The sequence below is a fragment of the Oncorhynchus clarkii genome, chromosome 2, assembly GCF_045791955.1.
Source record: "Oncorhynchus clarkii lewisi isolate Uvic-CL-2024 chromosome 2, UVic_Ocla_1.0, whole genome shotgun sequence".
Lineage (NCBI taxonomy): Eukaryota > Metazoa > Chordata > Actinopteri > Salmoniformes > Salmonidae > Oncorhynchus > Oncorhynchus clarkii.
In genome coordinates this window covers 93,882,223-93,897,465 of record NC_092148.1, presented here as the reverse complement: position 1 = coordinate 93,897,465, position 15,243 = coordinate 93,882,223, and the positions used below count along the sequence as shown (strand labels likewise).

Below are 15,243 nucleotides of genomic sequence, written 5' to 3'. Positions count from 1 at the left end.
GTATTAGCCTGAGCCGTGATAGTACGTACTGGCCCTAACTGACCCAGCAGACTCAGACCAGCTCCACAACACTGTCTCCCAGACCAACGCTGTCTCTCAGACCGCTAGAAGATAGTGTACCTCATAATGCTAATGTCCGGGAGGGCACTCAACTGGGCTACGGCAGTGGGAGCAACGTTCAGCCATTTGCCTCAGTCTGGAGGAGATTGTGGTGAAGGTACGTAAGATGTTCGATTCTCCGTTGTCCGGGCGAGAGGCTGATTGTAAGCTGCTCCAGCTATGTCGACTCCCGTAGTGTGGCAGACTACGCAGTGGATTTTCTCATGGTGGCGGCTGAGAGTGCCTGGAACCTGGAAGCCTTGTTGTTCCTTCACGGATTATCGGAGGTGATTTAAAGATGAGCTAGCAGCTCGGGAGCTGCCCATGGACCTCGACTCCCTCATAGCCTTGACCATCCGGATCCATGGCCGGCTAGGGGAACGTAGGAGGGAGAAGGAATCTGTCCCCTGTCGCCCTCGATCGTCTTTGATTCCCACATCGCCTCTGAGGAATCCCGGAAAACCCTGAAGTCTTTTACGAGTCAATCTGATGTCACCCAAGTTCTCTTGGGAATCACAGAGGACTGCCAACTCGCCTCCTCCAGAGCCCATGCAACTGGGCAAGGCTAGATTGTCTCCTGCTGTGATGGCCACTCCAATACCTTGACTTTGTTGTCCTTAACCTCTCTGGGATATGTGGGACGGTGGCCAACAGCCAGTGAAATTGAAGGGGGCCAAATTCAAAACAACAGAAATCCCATAATTAAAATTCCTCAAACATAGAAGTATTTTACACCATTTTAAAGATAAACTTGTTGTAAATTCAGCCACAGTGTCCGATTTCAAAAAGGCTTTACGACGAAAGCACACCAAATGATTATGTTAGGTCAGTACCTAGTCACAGAAAAACACAGCCATTTTTCCAGCCAAAGAGAGGAGTCACAAAAAGCTTAAATAGAGATAAAATGAATCATTAACCTTTGATGATCTTCATCAGATGACACTCATAGGACTTCATGTTACACAATACATCTATGTTTTGTTCGATAAAGTCCATATTTATATCCCAAAATCTCAGTTTACATTGGCGCGTTACGTTCAGTAATGTTTTGCTTCTAAAAACATCCGGTGATTTTGCAGAGCGCCTCATCAATTTACAGAAATACTCATCATATGTAACGGGTGTCGTCAGAAGGATGAGACCAAGGCGCAGCGTTCTTTGAGTTCAACATAATTTATTAACGCTAGCATCCCACTTGGCCTAAAGCCAGAGAAAATGCAGAGCGCCAAATTCAAATAAATTCCTATAAAACTCAAACTTTCATGAAATCACACATGTAAGATACCAAATTAAAGCTACACGTGTGGTGAATCCAGCCAACATGTCTTTTCAGCGAAAGCAAACATTGCTATTATCTGAGGATAGCACCATAGTAAACACAAGAGAGAAAACATTTCAACCCTGCAGGCGTGACACAAAACGCAGAAATAAAAATATAAATCATGCCTGACCTTTGACGAGCTTCTTCTGTTGGCACTCCAATATGTCCCATAAACATCACAAATGGTCCTTTTGTTAGATTAATTCTGTCGATATATATCCAAAATGTCCATTTATTTGGCGAGTTTGATCCAGAAAAATACCGGTTCCAACTTGCGAAACGTGACGACAAAATATTTCAAAAGTTACCTGTAAACTTTGCCAAAACATTTCAAACTACTTTTGTAATACAACTTTAGGTATTTTTTTTAAAGTAAATAATCGATAAAATTGAAGACGGGATGGGGATGATCTGTGTTCAATACAGGAAGACAACAAACTCAAGCATGCTTTCTGGTCTTGCGCCTCTATCAAACAGTACACATGACGTGACACTTATTCAAGATGGCCATACTTCTTCATTACACAAAGGAATAACCTCAACCAATTTCTAAAGACAGGTGATATCCAGTTGAAGGAGTATGAACTGCAAGCAAGTCCCTTAGAAATCTGGAATTCCAATGAAATTCATTGAAAAGGTTTGTCCTCGGGGTTCGCCTGCTACATAAGTTCTGTTATACTCACAGACATGATTCAAACAGTTTTAAAAACTTCAGTGTTTTCTATCTACTAATAATATGCATATCTTATCTTCTGGGGATGAGTAGCAGGCAGTTGAAATTGGGCATGCTTTTCATCCAAAATTCCAAATGCTGCCCCCTATCCTAGAGAAGTTCAACGAAATGAAACTTTAGAAAAAACAAAACAATAAAGAATACAACGACCGAAAAGCTTTGTTGTGCAAACTACCTGCACACAAATAAAGAACAAGATCCCACACTGAAAGAGGGAAAAAAGGCTACCTAAGTATGGTTCTCAATCAGAGACAACAATAGACAGCTGTCCCTGATTGAGAACCATACCCGGCCAAACACAAAGAAATAGAAAACATAGAATGCCCCACCCCACATCACACCCTGACCTAACCAAATGGAGAAATTAAACAGCTCTCTAAGGTCAAGGCGTAACACCTAAGGGGGCAGCCTTAGGTGCGGACTCCCGGCCGCAAACCTGAACCTATAGGCTGCGGGCCCCGGACTGGGCACCCTCGTTGCGGGCCCCGGACTGGGCACCCTCGTTGCGGGCCCCGGACTGGGCACCCTCGTTGCGGGCTCCGGACTGGAGGCCATCGCTGGAGGCTCCAGACTGGAGGCCATCGCTGGAGACTCCGGACTGGAGACCGTCTCTGGAAGATCCGGACTATGGACCCTCGTTGATGAGAGGAGACGTATAGGCAGCCTCGTGTGTGGGGCTGCATCAGGGCCCATCAGGCTGGGGAGACATACAGGAGGCCTGGTCTTTGGAGGAGGCACAGGATGAACCGGGCTGTGGGGAAGCACTGGAGATCTGGTGCGTATTCTTGGCACCACTCCTCCAGGCTGAATGCCCACTTTAGCCCGGCACCTCCCGAGCGCAGGCACAGGTCGAACCGGGCTGTGGGGGAGCACTGGAGATCTGGTGCGTATCCTTGGCACCACTCCTCCAGGCTGAATGCCCACTTTAGCCCGGCACCTCCCGAGCGCAGGCATAGGTCGAACCGGGCTGTGGGGGAGCACTGGAGCTCTGGTGCTTAACACGTGCACCTCTCCTTTTGGCCGAATGCCCACTTTAGCCCGGCACGTGCGGGGAGCTAGAACAGGCCGCACTGTGTTCTCCTGGCGAACTGGGGATACCGTGCATAGAGCTGGCGCAGGATAACCTGGGCCAAAGAGACGCACCGGAGACCAGGAGCGCTGAGCCAGCACAATCCCTCCTGGCTGAATGCCAACTTTAGCACGGCAACTGCGGGGAGCTTGCAGAGAGCGCACCGGGCTATGAGAGCGTACTGGAGACACAAGGCGCAGAGCCGCATAACCTGGTGCCTGACTAGTCACTCTCTCCCCACGGTAAGCACAGGGAGTTGGCTCAGGTCCTGAACCCGACTCCGCCAATCTCCCTGTGTGCCTCTCGTGCTCCGTTGACTTGCCTCCTCATATCGCCTCCGCTCCTCCTTCGCTGCCTTTAATTCCTCCTTTGGACTGCGATACGCCCCAGCCTGCCTCCAGGGTCCCTTACCGTCTAGGATCTCTTCCCATGTCCTCCAGGAAACGATACTTGGTCTCTTTGTGGTGGGACCTTCTGTAACGGGTGTCGTCGGAAGGATGAGACCAAGGCGCATCGTGGTGAGCGTACATTTTCTTTTATTGATATAAAATGTCACCAACAAAACAAAGGAACGACCGTGAAGCATAACAGGGCTATAGTGCCACTAACAAAGGTAACTTCCCACAAACTAAACTGGGGAAAAGGCTGCCTAAGTATGATTCCCAATCAGAGACAACGATAGACAGCTGTCCCCGATTGAGAACCATACCCGGACAAAACATAGAAATACCAAATCATAGAAAACAGAACATAGAATGCCCGTCCCACATCACACCCTGACCTAACCAAATAGAGAAATAAAACGTCTCTAAGGTCAGAGCGTAACATCATAAATGTTGATGAAAATACAAGTGTTATGCATGGAACTTTAGATAAACTTCTCCTTAATGCAACCTCTGTGTGTGATTTAAAAAATGCTTTACCGAAAAATTACACCATACAATAATCTGAGTACAGCGCTCAGACAACAAAACAAGCCATACAGATATCCGCCATGTTGTGGAGTCAACAGAAGTCAGAAATAGCATTATAAATATTCACTTACCTTTGATGATCTTCATCAGAATGCACTCCCAGGAATCCCAGTTCCACAATAAACGTTTGATTTGTTCGATAAAGTCCATAATTTATGTCCAAATACCTCCTTTTTGTTTGCTCGTTTAGTACACAATCCAAACTCACGAGGTGCGGGCAAGTCCAGGCAAAATTACAGACGAAAAGTAATATTACAGTTCGTGGAAAATCAGTCTTTAGGATGTTTTTAACATAAATCTTCAATAATGTTCCAACCGGAGAATTCCTTTGTCTGTAGAAATGCGATGGAACGCAGGTCGCTCTCACGTGAGCACGCGTGATCAGCTCATGGCACTCTGGCAGAGCCCTGACTCAATCAGCTCTTATTCCCCCCTAATTCACAGTAGCAGCATCAAACAAGGTTCTAAAGACTGTTGACATCTAGTGGAAGCCTTAGGAAGTGCAGTATGACCCCATAGACACTGTGTATTCGATAGGGCATGAGTTGAAAAACTACAAACCTCAGATTTCCCACTTCCTGGTTGGATTTTTTTCTCAGGTTTTTGCCTGCCATATGAGTTCTGTTATACTCACAGACATCCTTCAAACAGTTTTAGAAACTTCAGAGTGTTTTCTATCCAAATCTACTAATAATATGCATTTAGTAGCAACTTGGCCTGAATAGCAGGTAGTTTACTCTTGTTAAGGTTTTCTTCCGGTGAAGGAGAGGCGGACCAAAATGCAGCGTGGTTATTTCGATACATGTTTAAAAAAAGATAAACACGAACAATACAAAACAATAAACGTACCGTGAAAACCTAAACAGCCTTATCTGGTGCAAACAAACACTGAGACAGGAACAATCACCCACAAAACACTCAAAGAATATGGCTGCCTAAATATGGTTCCCAATCAGAGACAACGAAAAACACCTGCCTCTGATTGAGAACCACTCTAGGCAACCATAGACTTACCTAGACAACTATACTACACCACAATCCCATAACCTACAAAAACCCCAAGACAAAACACACCACAATAAATAACCCATGTCACACCCTGGCCTGACCAAAATAATAAAGAAAACACAAAATACTTAGACCAGGGCGTGACAACTCTGGGCACCTTATTCATCCAAGCTACTCAATACTTTTGCCACAACTTCGGAAGTATGCTTGGGGTCATTGTCCATTTGGAAGACCCATTTGCGACTAGGCTTTATCTTCCTGACTGATGTCTTAAGATGTTGCTTCAATATATCCACATAATTTTCCTTTCTCATGATTGTGTCTATTTTGTTAAGTACACCAGTCCCTCCTTCAGCAAAGCACCCCCACAACATGATGCTGCCACCCCATGCTTAACAGTTGGGATGGTGTTCTTCGGCTTGCAAGCCTCCCCCTTTTTCCTCCAAACATAAAGATTGTGTGTGTATGTGCGTGTGTGTGTGTGTGTGCGTGTGCATGCATGGGCATTGGTTGTGTGAGAAAGACAATGATAAAAGAGCTTTTAATAAAACACGTTTGTTCAGAAGTCTCACACAGGTCTCCTTTCTCAACCATAGAAAAATAATTAGCTAAGTCCATAAAAGGTTTGGTAATTCTATGGCGTAAATTGTTATCATTTCACATTCTTACCCTTTTTTCTCCGGAGCAGTTGTTGTTTTCTTTTCCCCCCCTTATGCCACTGCCACATTTCACAAGAGACAAGACAACACTACGTCTGTGTGTCTGTGTGTATGTCAAATCATATCAGATTTCTTGGTCACATAAATGTATTTAGCAGATGTAATCGCGGGTGGAGCGAAATGATCCAACAGTGCAGTAATACCTGACAATTCACAACAATACAATACACACAAATCTAAAGCAAAAGAATGGAATTAAGAAATATATGAATACTAGGATGAGCAATGTTGGAGTGGCATTGACTAAAATACAGTAGAATATAATACAGTATATACACACACCAGTAGAATAGAATACAGTATATACACACACACCAGTAGAATATAATACAGTATATACACACACACATTACACTCCCTCAACATTACACATACAAAAATATAGAAATGACAAAATAGCTAAATGAACTGCGTTAAACAAGGCCACCTGTTTCATTGTCCTCTGTCTCTTTCTGTCCTGTGTTGCGCAACAAGCTACATCGTGTGGCAGATATAACGGACGCCTTGTTTAGGACGAACAGAGACAAGGGGGGGGGGGGGGGGGGGGGGGGGTAGAGAGACCGAGAGAAAGAGATGCTCCAGCTGTGAGGGACAACACAACAAAACAACATCTCTTTGACATGCAGGGGGGAGAGAAGAGGCAGGGGCTGAACACACTGGCATTGTTTTAGAGGGGGAGTGGATGGAGGGTTAGCCGATAAGGTTCGAAAGAAAAGGAGAGATTGATAATTCCCTGTTGGCTGAGGAGTCTGGACATAAACCTCCCTCATTACTGGCGCAGAGCATGGGGGGGGGGGGGGGGGGGGGCTCCACTTCTATCCTGACAATAGAGAATATATTATTTATCTTGAGCCGAGGAGTTCAAAGATATCGAACTTGGTTAGGGGCCCGATCAGTGTCCGCTGAGGATGAACAGAGGTGCATAACGTCTATGACACAGAGTGTTCAGAGCTGGAGGGCACAATTACACAGTACAGGGGCCAGACACTGAACCTGATAACGTGACACTGGGAGGGCTGTAGATACTATAGGGGGCTGTAGATACTATAAGGGGCTGTAGATACTGTAGGGGGCTGTAGATACTATAGGGGGCTGTAGATACTATAAGGGGCTGTAGATACTGTAGGGGGCTGTAGATACTATAAGGGGCTGTAGATGCTATAAGGGGCTGTAGATACTGTAGGGGGCTGTAGATACTATAAGGGGCTGTAGATACTGTAGGGGGCTGTAGATACTATAAGGGGCTGTAGATACTATAAGGGGCTGTAGATACTGTAGGGGGCTGTAGATACTATAAGGGGCTGTAGATACTGTAGGGGGCTGTAGATACTATAAGGGGCTGTAGATACTGTAGGGGGCTGTAGATACTGTAGGGGGCTGTATGCCCGTAGGGGGCTGTAGATACTATAAGGGGCTGTAGATACTGTAGGGGGCTGTAGATACTATAAGGGGCTGTAGATACTGTAGGGGGCTGTAGATACTGTAGGTGGCTGTAGATGCTGTAGGGGGCTGTAGATACTGTAGGGGGCTGTAGATACTGTACGGGCCTGTAGATACTGTACGGGGCTGTAGATACTGTAGGGGGCTGTAGATGCTGTAAGGGGCTGTAGATACTGTAGGGGGCTGTAGATACTATAAGGGGCTGTATGCCCATAGGGGGCTGTAGATGCTGTAGGGGGCTGTAGATACTGTAGGGGGCTGTAGATACTGTAGGGGGCTGTAGATACTACCCTCTGTAGCGCCTTGCGGTTAGAAGCCGAGCAGTTGCCATACCAGGCAGTGATGCAACCAGATGCTCTCAATGGTGCAGCTGTAGAACCTTTTGAGGATCTGAGGACACATGCCAAATCTTTTCAGTCTCCTGAGGAGGAATAGGTTTTGTCGTAAGTTCTTCATGACTGTCATGGTGTGCTTGGACCATGTTAGTTTGTTGGTGATGTGGACACCAAGGAACTTGAAGCTCTCAACCTGCTCCACTGCAGCCCCGTCGATGAGAATGGGGGTATGCTCAGTCCTGGCACCACAAGCATCTCTCTAGTCTTGATCACGTTGTGGGAGAAGTTGTTGTCCTGGCACCACATGACCAGGTGCCTGACCTCCACCCTATAGGCTATCTCATCGTTGTTGGTGATCAGGCCTACCACTGTTGTGTCATCTGCAAACTTAATGATGTCGGAGTCGTGCCTGACCATGCAGTCATGAGTGAACAGGGAGTACAGGAGGGGGCTGAGTACACTCCCCTGAGGGGCCCCTGCGTGACAGATGTGTTGTTACCTACCCTTACCAAGTCCAGGATTCAGTTGCAGAGGGAGGTGTTTAGTCCCAGGATCCTTAGCTTATTGTTGAGCTTTGAGGGCACTATGGTGTTGAAAGCTGAGCTGTAGTCAATGAACAGCATTCTCACATAGGTGTTCCTTTTGTCCAGGTGGGAAAGGGCAGTGTGGAGTGCAATAGGGACTGCATCATATGTGGATCTGCTGGGGCGGTGTGCGAATTGGAGTGGGTCTAGGGTTTCTGGGATGATGGTGTTGATGTGAGCAATGACCAGCCTTTCAAAGCACTTCATGGCTACAGACGTGTTCTTGGGCACACTATGGTGGTCTGCTTAAAACATGTTTGTATTACAGATTCAGACAGGGAGAGGTTGAAAATGTCAGTGAAGACACTTGCTAGTTGGTCAGCGCATGCTCACAGTACATGTCCTGGTAATCCGTCTGGCCCTTCGGCCTTGTGAATGTTGACCTGTTTAAAGGTCTTACATCGGCTGCGGAAAGAGTGATCACACAGTCTTCCGGTACAGCTGGTTCTCTCATGCATGTTTCAGTGTTATTTGCCTCGAAGCGAGCATAGAAGTAGTTTAGCTCGACTGTAGGCTTGTGTCACTCGGCAGTTCTCGGCTGTGCTTCCTTTGTGGTCTGTCATGGTTTACAAGCGCTGCCACATCCGACGAGCGTCAGAGCCGGTGTAGTACGACTCGATCTTAGTCCTGTTTGTTGGTTCGTCGGAGGGCATAGGGGATTTCTTATAAGCTTCCGATTTAGAGTCCCGCTCCTTGAAAGCGGTAGCTCTAGCCTTCAGCTCAGTACAGATGCTGCCTGTAATTCATGGTTTCTGGTTGGGGTATGTACGTACGGTCACTGTGGGGACAAACGTCATCGATGCACTTATTGATGAAGCCAATGACAGATGTGGTGTACTCCTCAATGCCGTTTGAGGATTCCTGGAACATATTCCAGTCTGAGCTAGCAAAACAGTCCTGTAGCTTAGCATCTGCTTCATCTGACCACTTTTTTATTGATCTAGTCACTGGTGCTTCCTGCTTTTAATTTTAGCTTGTAATCAGGAATCAGGAGGATAGAATTATGGTCAAATTTGCCAAATGGAGGGCGAGGGAGAGCTTTGTATGCGTCTCTGTGTGTGGAGTATAGGTGGTCCAGAGTTATTTTCCCTCTGGTTGCACATGTAACATGTTGATAGAAATGAGGTAAAACTGATTTAAGTTTCCTGCATTAAAGTCCTCGGCTACTAGGAGCACCGCCTCTGGGTGAGTGTTCTCCTGTTTGCTTATGGTGGAATACAGCTCATTCAATGCTATCTTAGTGCCAGCCTCTGACTGTGGTGGTATGTAAACAGCTACACATAATACAGATGAAAACTCTCTCGGTAGGTAATGTGCTCTGCAGCTTATCATGAGAAACTCTACCTCAGGCGAGCAATGGCTTGAGACTTCCTTAGATATCGTGCACCAGCTTCTGTTTACAAAAATACATAGACCGCCACTGTTCTGTCCTGCCGGTACATCGTATAACCAGCCAGCTGTATGTTGATATTGTTGTCGTACAGCCACGACTCCGTGAAGCACAAGATGTTACAGTTTTTAATGTCCCGTGGGTAGTTTAATCTTCCCAATAACTCATCCATTTTATTGTCCAAAGATTGCATGTTTGCGAGCAGAATTGAGGGGAGTGGCGGTTTATTCGATTGCCTCCTACTCCTCAGAAGGCAGCCGCTTTCCGGCCTCTAATTCTCTGCCTCCTCTTCAAGCAGATCACTGGGTTCGGAGCCTGTTCCTTTGAGAGACGAATATTCTCGGGCTCGTCAGAGTCGTGAAAGAAGAAAAAGGATTCTGCTAGTCCGTGGTGAGTAATTGCAGTCCTGATGTCTAGAAGTTATTTTTGGTCATAAGTGACGGTAGCGGCATCATTATGTACAAAAATATTTGTAAAAATAAGTTACAAACAAAGCAGATAAACTAACAAAAAATCATAATCGGTTGGGGTCGTAAAACGTCTGCCTTCTGCTCCGGCGCCAGACTCTAGTAGATACTGATCTGTACTGTACATGTAGTTTAGAGTCTTGACTCTAGTATATATGAGCTGTATTGTACATGTAGTTTAGAGTCTTCATTGACTCTAGTAGATGCTGAGCTGTACTGTACACTTAGTTTAGAGTCTTCATTGACTCTGATATATACTGATCTGTAAAGTACATGTAGTTTAGAGTCTTCATTGACTCTAGTATATACTGATCTGCACTGTACACGTAGTTTAGAGTCTTGACTCTAGTAGATACTGATCTGTACTGTACACGTAGTTTAGAGTCTTGACTCTAGTAGATACTGATCTGTACTGTACACGTAGTTTAGAGTCTTCATTGACTCTGGTATATACTGATCTGTATTGTACATGTAGTTTAGAGTCTTCATTGACTCTAGTGGATACTGATCTGTACTGTACACGTAGTTTAGAGTCTTCATTGACTCTAGTAGATACTGATCTGTACTGTACACGTAGTTTCGTCTTCATTGACTCTAGTAGATACTGATCTGTACTGTACACGTAGTTTCGTCTTCATTGACTCTAGTAGATACTGATCTGTACTGTACACGTAGTTTAGAGTCTTCATTGACTCTAGTAGATACTGATCTGTACTGTACATGTAGTTTAGAGTCTTCATTGACTCCAGTAGATACTGATCTGTACTCTACACGTAGTTTAGAGTCTTCATTGACTCTAGTAGATACTGATCTGTACTGTACACGTAGTTTCGTCTTCATTGACTCTAGTAGATACTGATCTGTACTGTACACGTAGTTTAGAGTCTTCATTGACTCCAGTAGATACTGATCTGTACTGTACACGTAGTTTAGAGTCTTCATTGACTCTAGTAGATACTGATCTGTACTGTACACGTAGTTTAGAGTCTTGACTCTAGTAGATGCTGATCTGTATTGTACATGTAGTTTAGAGTCTTCATTGACTCTAGTAGATGCTGATCTGTATTGTACATGTAGTTTAGAATCTTCATTGACTCCAGTAGATACTGATCTGTACTCTACACGTAGTTTAGAGTCTTCATTGACTCCAGTAGATACTGATCTGTTGGACACTGTCAGTGAAGAAAAAAGAAACATCCATTCCTGTAACTATCAAGTCTAATTGTACATTATTTAGAGTTTGTATTTTCAAAGACAAATATTCAGATTTGTTTTACTTCACTTTATTACATTTTGTTTTTACAGCAATCAACAATACATGTGCCAGGTTTAGCCAGCTGGCACATCTGGGAAGATTACTTCGTATGCAAATATTATTAGATTAAACTAATTTGCCAAAATATGAACATAATTGCAAGAGAGAGGCCAGTTTATAGTATATATTCTATAATGAAAGGGAGAACTACAATCAGGGTTGAGGTCAATTCTATTTCAATTCCAGTCAGTTCAGAAAGTTAGCCACATTCCCATTCCACAATTTCATAATTGAAAAGCATTGGAATTTATTGGAATTGACCCCAAACCTGACTACAGTGATAAGAAAACTAGCAGGAGAAGGCATTCGTCCTATTGGGGTCAACCTGAGACCACGGCCAAGTCACCTTGGACTGTATGAGCATACGTTGGCCTATGTACAGATTTCTTATTATGACTATCGTTACAAATATCCTATGTTATATTTATTTTATATTGCAACAAATTAAAATCACATTTGTTGTAACTTATATAATAGCTAGCATTTCATGTGCCCTACTTGTAAGCACAAAATGACGTGTCAAATAGGAAAGTGTGTAGTCGACAGTAGGCTACTATAGCTGAGCTACTGATGTCATCACAATGTAGGAATCACATCTATCACCCATGGAGGATTTAATACACCTCCTTTCATTCCAGTCCAACACACACACACACACACACGCACACGTACACACACACGCACACGTACACGTACACACACACGCACACGTACACACACACACACACACACACACACACACACACACACACACACACACACACACACACACACACACACACACACACTCATTGCAGTCCAACAAAAATCTATGTGATGACGTTGAATCAACGTGGGAAACGAAATGGATTTGCAAAACTCATCAACATAATGGCATGTGTTCTGTTCCTAGGCCGTCATCGAAAAAAAAAAAAACATCTTAACTGACTTGCCTAGTTAAATAAAGGTCAAATAAAAAAATATATAAAATTAATTTCGTATTTTTGTCACGTGAATCTCCCCAAAAAATTCTACAAAATATTTCACAATGTCATTGGATTTATGTTAAAAGTTTCGTTACTTGACAACTCAATCAACTGTAAATCCAAACTGAACTGACGTCCGTGCCCAGTGGGCTGGCTCTGTGGTAGGTCATCCAGAGAGGGCAGGAGACGACGTAGGGGAGGGCATCTACAAGGAGCGGAGGAAATCCAGTGCTAGACATTACCTATTCGTAAAAGTTTCCCCGAGGAATCCAACTTCGGTATATATCGCTAATATCAATGAGACAACGAAATATATAAAAGAAAAATCGAACAAAATCGAAGAATTACTCTGGGACAATTGATAATGATGGACGGATAGTTTTCCAACGCGGAATTTCCCGTTGTGCGACTTTCCTAGGGCTATTTCTCATTAGGGCCACCACTGAATGAAGAAATAATGCTTCCTGTTGTCTCTTATGTGGATCGTTGTTGTGTTTAACAACGCTATTTTTGGAAGCGTTGACGCGTTTATCGAATATGAGCCTATTTATAAGGGACTGGAATAAGTTTGTCAGGTATTAGCTGTTGCAACCGGGAATCTCGACTTCTCCCCGAAGAGTGGATGTATGTGAGATGATAATTCCACATTAGGACTATAGTTGCCAAAAAGCAGAGACATTTAGACACCCCGCTGGTCCGGACTACGGGATGTATCTGTGAGTTGACCGGATATATAACGGCGACTGTTTCGGCCGTACTCATACGGAGGGGGTCGTTAATGGAGCTTCATAGTGGGACCCGCTAGGATGGACGTGGTTGATGAAACCGAAGCGTTACAGAGATTTTTTGAAGGTAAGAACAATAAACATTTATGTATAATATAGGCTATGTCTATGGGCTTGTGTTTACATTTACATGTGCGTTGGAAACGAAATAAGGGCCCGGGTTGCACCTTAATGAATCGCACTTTTGGTTTGGAATATTCTTATCAAAAGATAACATGTGTGGAATACATTTGAGAGATGGTTGTTCTTCCCATTCTCTCTTAAAAATGTTCTCCCAATATTATATATCTTAGAGCCAAGGGTAATTATAATGCTTTATACTGTATATACTCGTAGCTATGGTTAGTACAGTGTGTTGTAGCTAGGGTTCTCCCAATATCATATATCATATAGCCAAGGGTAATGATAATGCTGTATATATACTCGTAGCTATGGTTACTACAGTGTGTATGTACTTAACATAACTGTACATAACTTTATGTTCAGCAGTGATCATGGATGACTTTCTCGACTTGATTTTTATTGAGTTGAGTTTTTACAGGGACAATGCACATTAATCAACATTACATTGTCCCAGTTTTAGCCAGCTGGCTTATTTACAACTGTGGTCCCTGGACAGGTTATTATCAGAGCTGATAGTTTAAACATGAAGAAGAGAGAGTATTGATTGTAGCCTAGATAAGAATGTTCTTGGGACCTTTGACCCTTGATTTGGCCCCTAAGGCTATAGGGGAAAAAAAGGCTCTTGAAGAAGAATTATTGACATCCCACAAATAACTTTGAAATAGAAGGATAAAACCAAAACAAGAAGTGAGGATGATAAGTTGTAGGAGTTGGAAGATGGAGATAATTATGAGTCCTGAGGAAACAAGGAGGGGGAGAGTTGTATGCAACATTAAGATAAATTACCTGAATGTAGCATTTTTAATTGGCCCAAACTTAGCTCCAACATGAGAAAATGTGTTTGCTCAATTTGTCTCATATGTTAATTTAACTAAAAATGATTATTATTTTGGCGTCTTACCTTTAATTATTTTGTTTTAAACCTGTGAAGCTAGTTTACACACACAATGTTTTCAGCTGATGTATTTGACACACATGATTACATTGTGCATGCTAGTTTACTGTATACAGTCATTGTTATTCAACATGTCCTCCCTCACCTGGGATTTGAACTCACAACCTCTTGGTTCACGGCATTCCTAAATTCCTGCTACGCCGCCATGACTGTGTCAATGACTGATTACACCTGTATTGCTACACTTTGCACTTCACAGTAAATCTCAGCTCTTTTAAAAGTACACTCAAGAAAAAACAATTTTATTTATCATAGTGATTTAAGGAGTAACACTAAAGTAGAGTAAATATGCCCCACAAACATTAGACAAGTATACATGAAAAACCCTTCATATTTCTTAAATAAGTCAATAAAATCAATGATGGGAACAGTCAAAATGAACTGATAATTGACACACAGACATGGCGTTATGAGGTTGTGAGTTCAAATCCCAGGTGAGGACATTAATTGAATAATAATTAATGTATAAATGAACAATCATGTATGTCATCATGTATGTCATCGTGTGTCAAATAGGTAAGTTGGAAACATATGTTAAAAGAACTGTGTGTGTGACTAGTTCCACGGCCTTTTAAAGGTAAATAATAATCATTTCTAGTTGAATAAACATATGGAACCAATTGAGCAAAACATTTTAAGTTAAGTTAACTTAAGACCCCAGCTGGGCCCCGAAGTGAGAGGGCCAGGAGGTATGCGGTCAACAATGCTTGACTCAGGGAGGAGGACGCCCCTGCCATGCATAGTCCCATGGGATGTTGGCTATCAGCAACAAGGCAACTCCTATGACTAATTGGGAATGGGACGCAAGCGTAGGATTGATCACCCTGTCGCTGGCCGCCTTTGGGGAGGGTGGATAGTGTGAAAGGCTGAAACACCCTAGGAACCAAAGGTACACTACTGACGTTGCGCTCCCCAAATTTCACCAGGCTCACTGTTCATTAACTCTTGGAAGTGCTTGCAC

The 15,243-nt window shown here is 43.6% G+C and overlaps 1 protein-coding gene across 1 annotated transcript in view; it reads right to left on the bottom strand.

The window, feature by feature from the left end:
* Positions 1 to 6,765: 6,765 nt before the first annotated feature.
* Positions 6,766 to 15,243, bottom strand: part of LOC139378582 (ATP-dependent Clp protease ATP-binding subunit clpX-like, mitochondrial) — a 10,965-nt gene continuing 2,487 nt past the window's right edge. The window contains exon 6 of the mRNA XM_071120875.1: positions 6,766 to 6,825. Within this exon, the coding sequence (XP_070976976.1) occupies positions 6,766 to 6,825 (60 nt within the window). The remainder of the gene's footprint in view (positions 6,826 to 15,243) is intronic.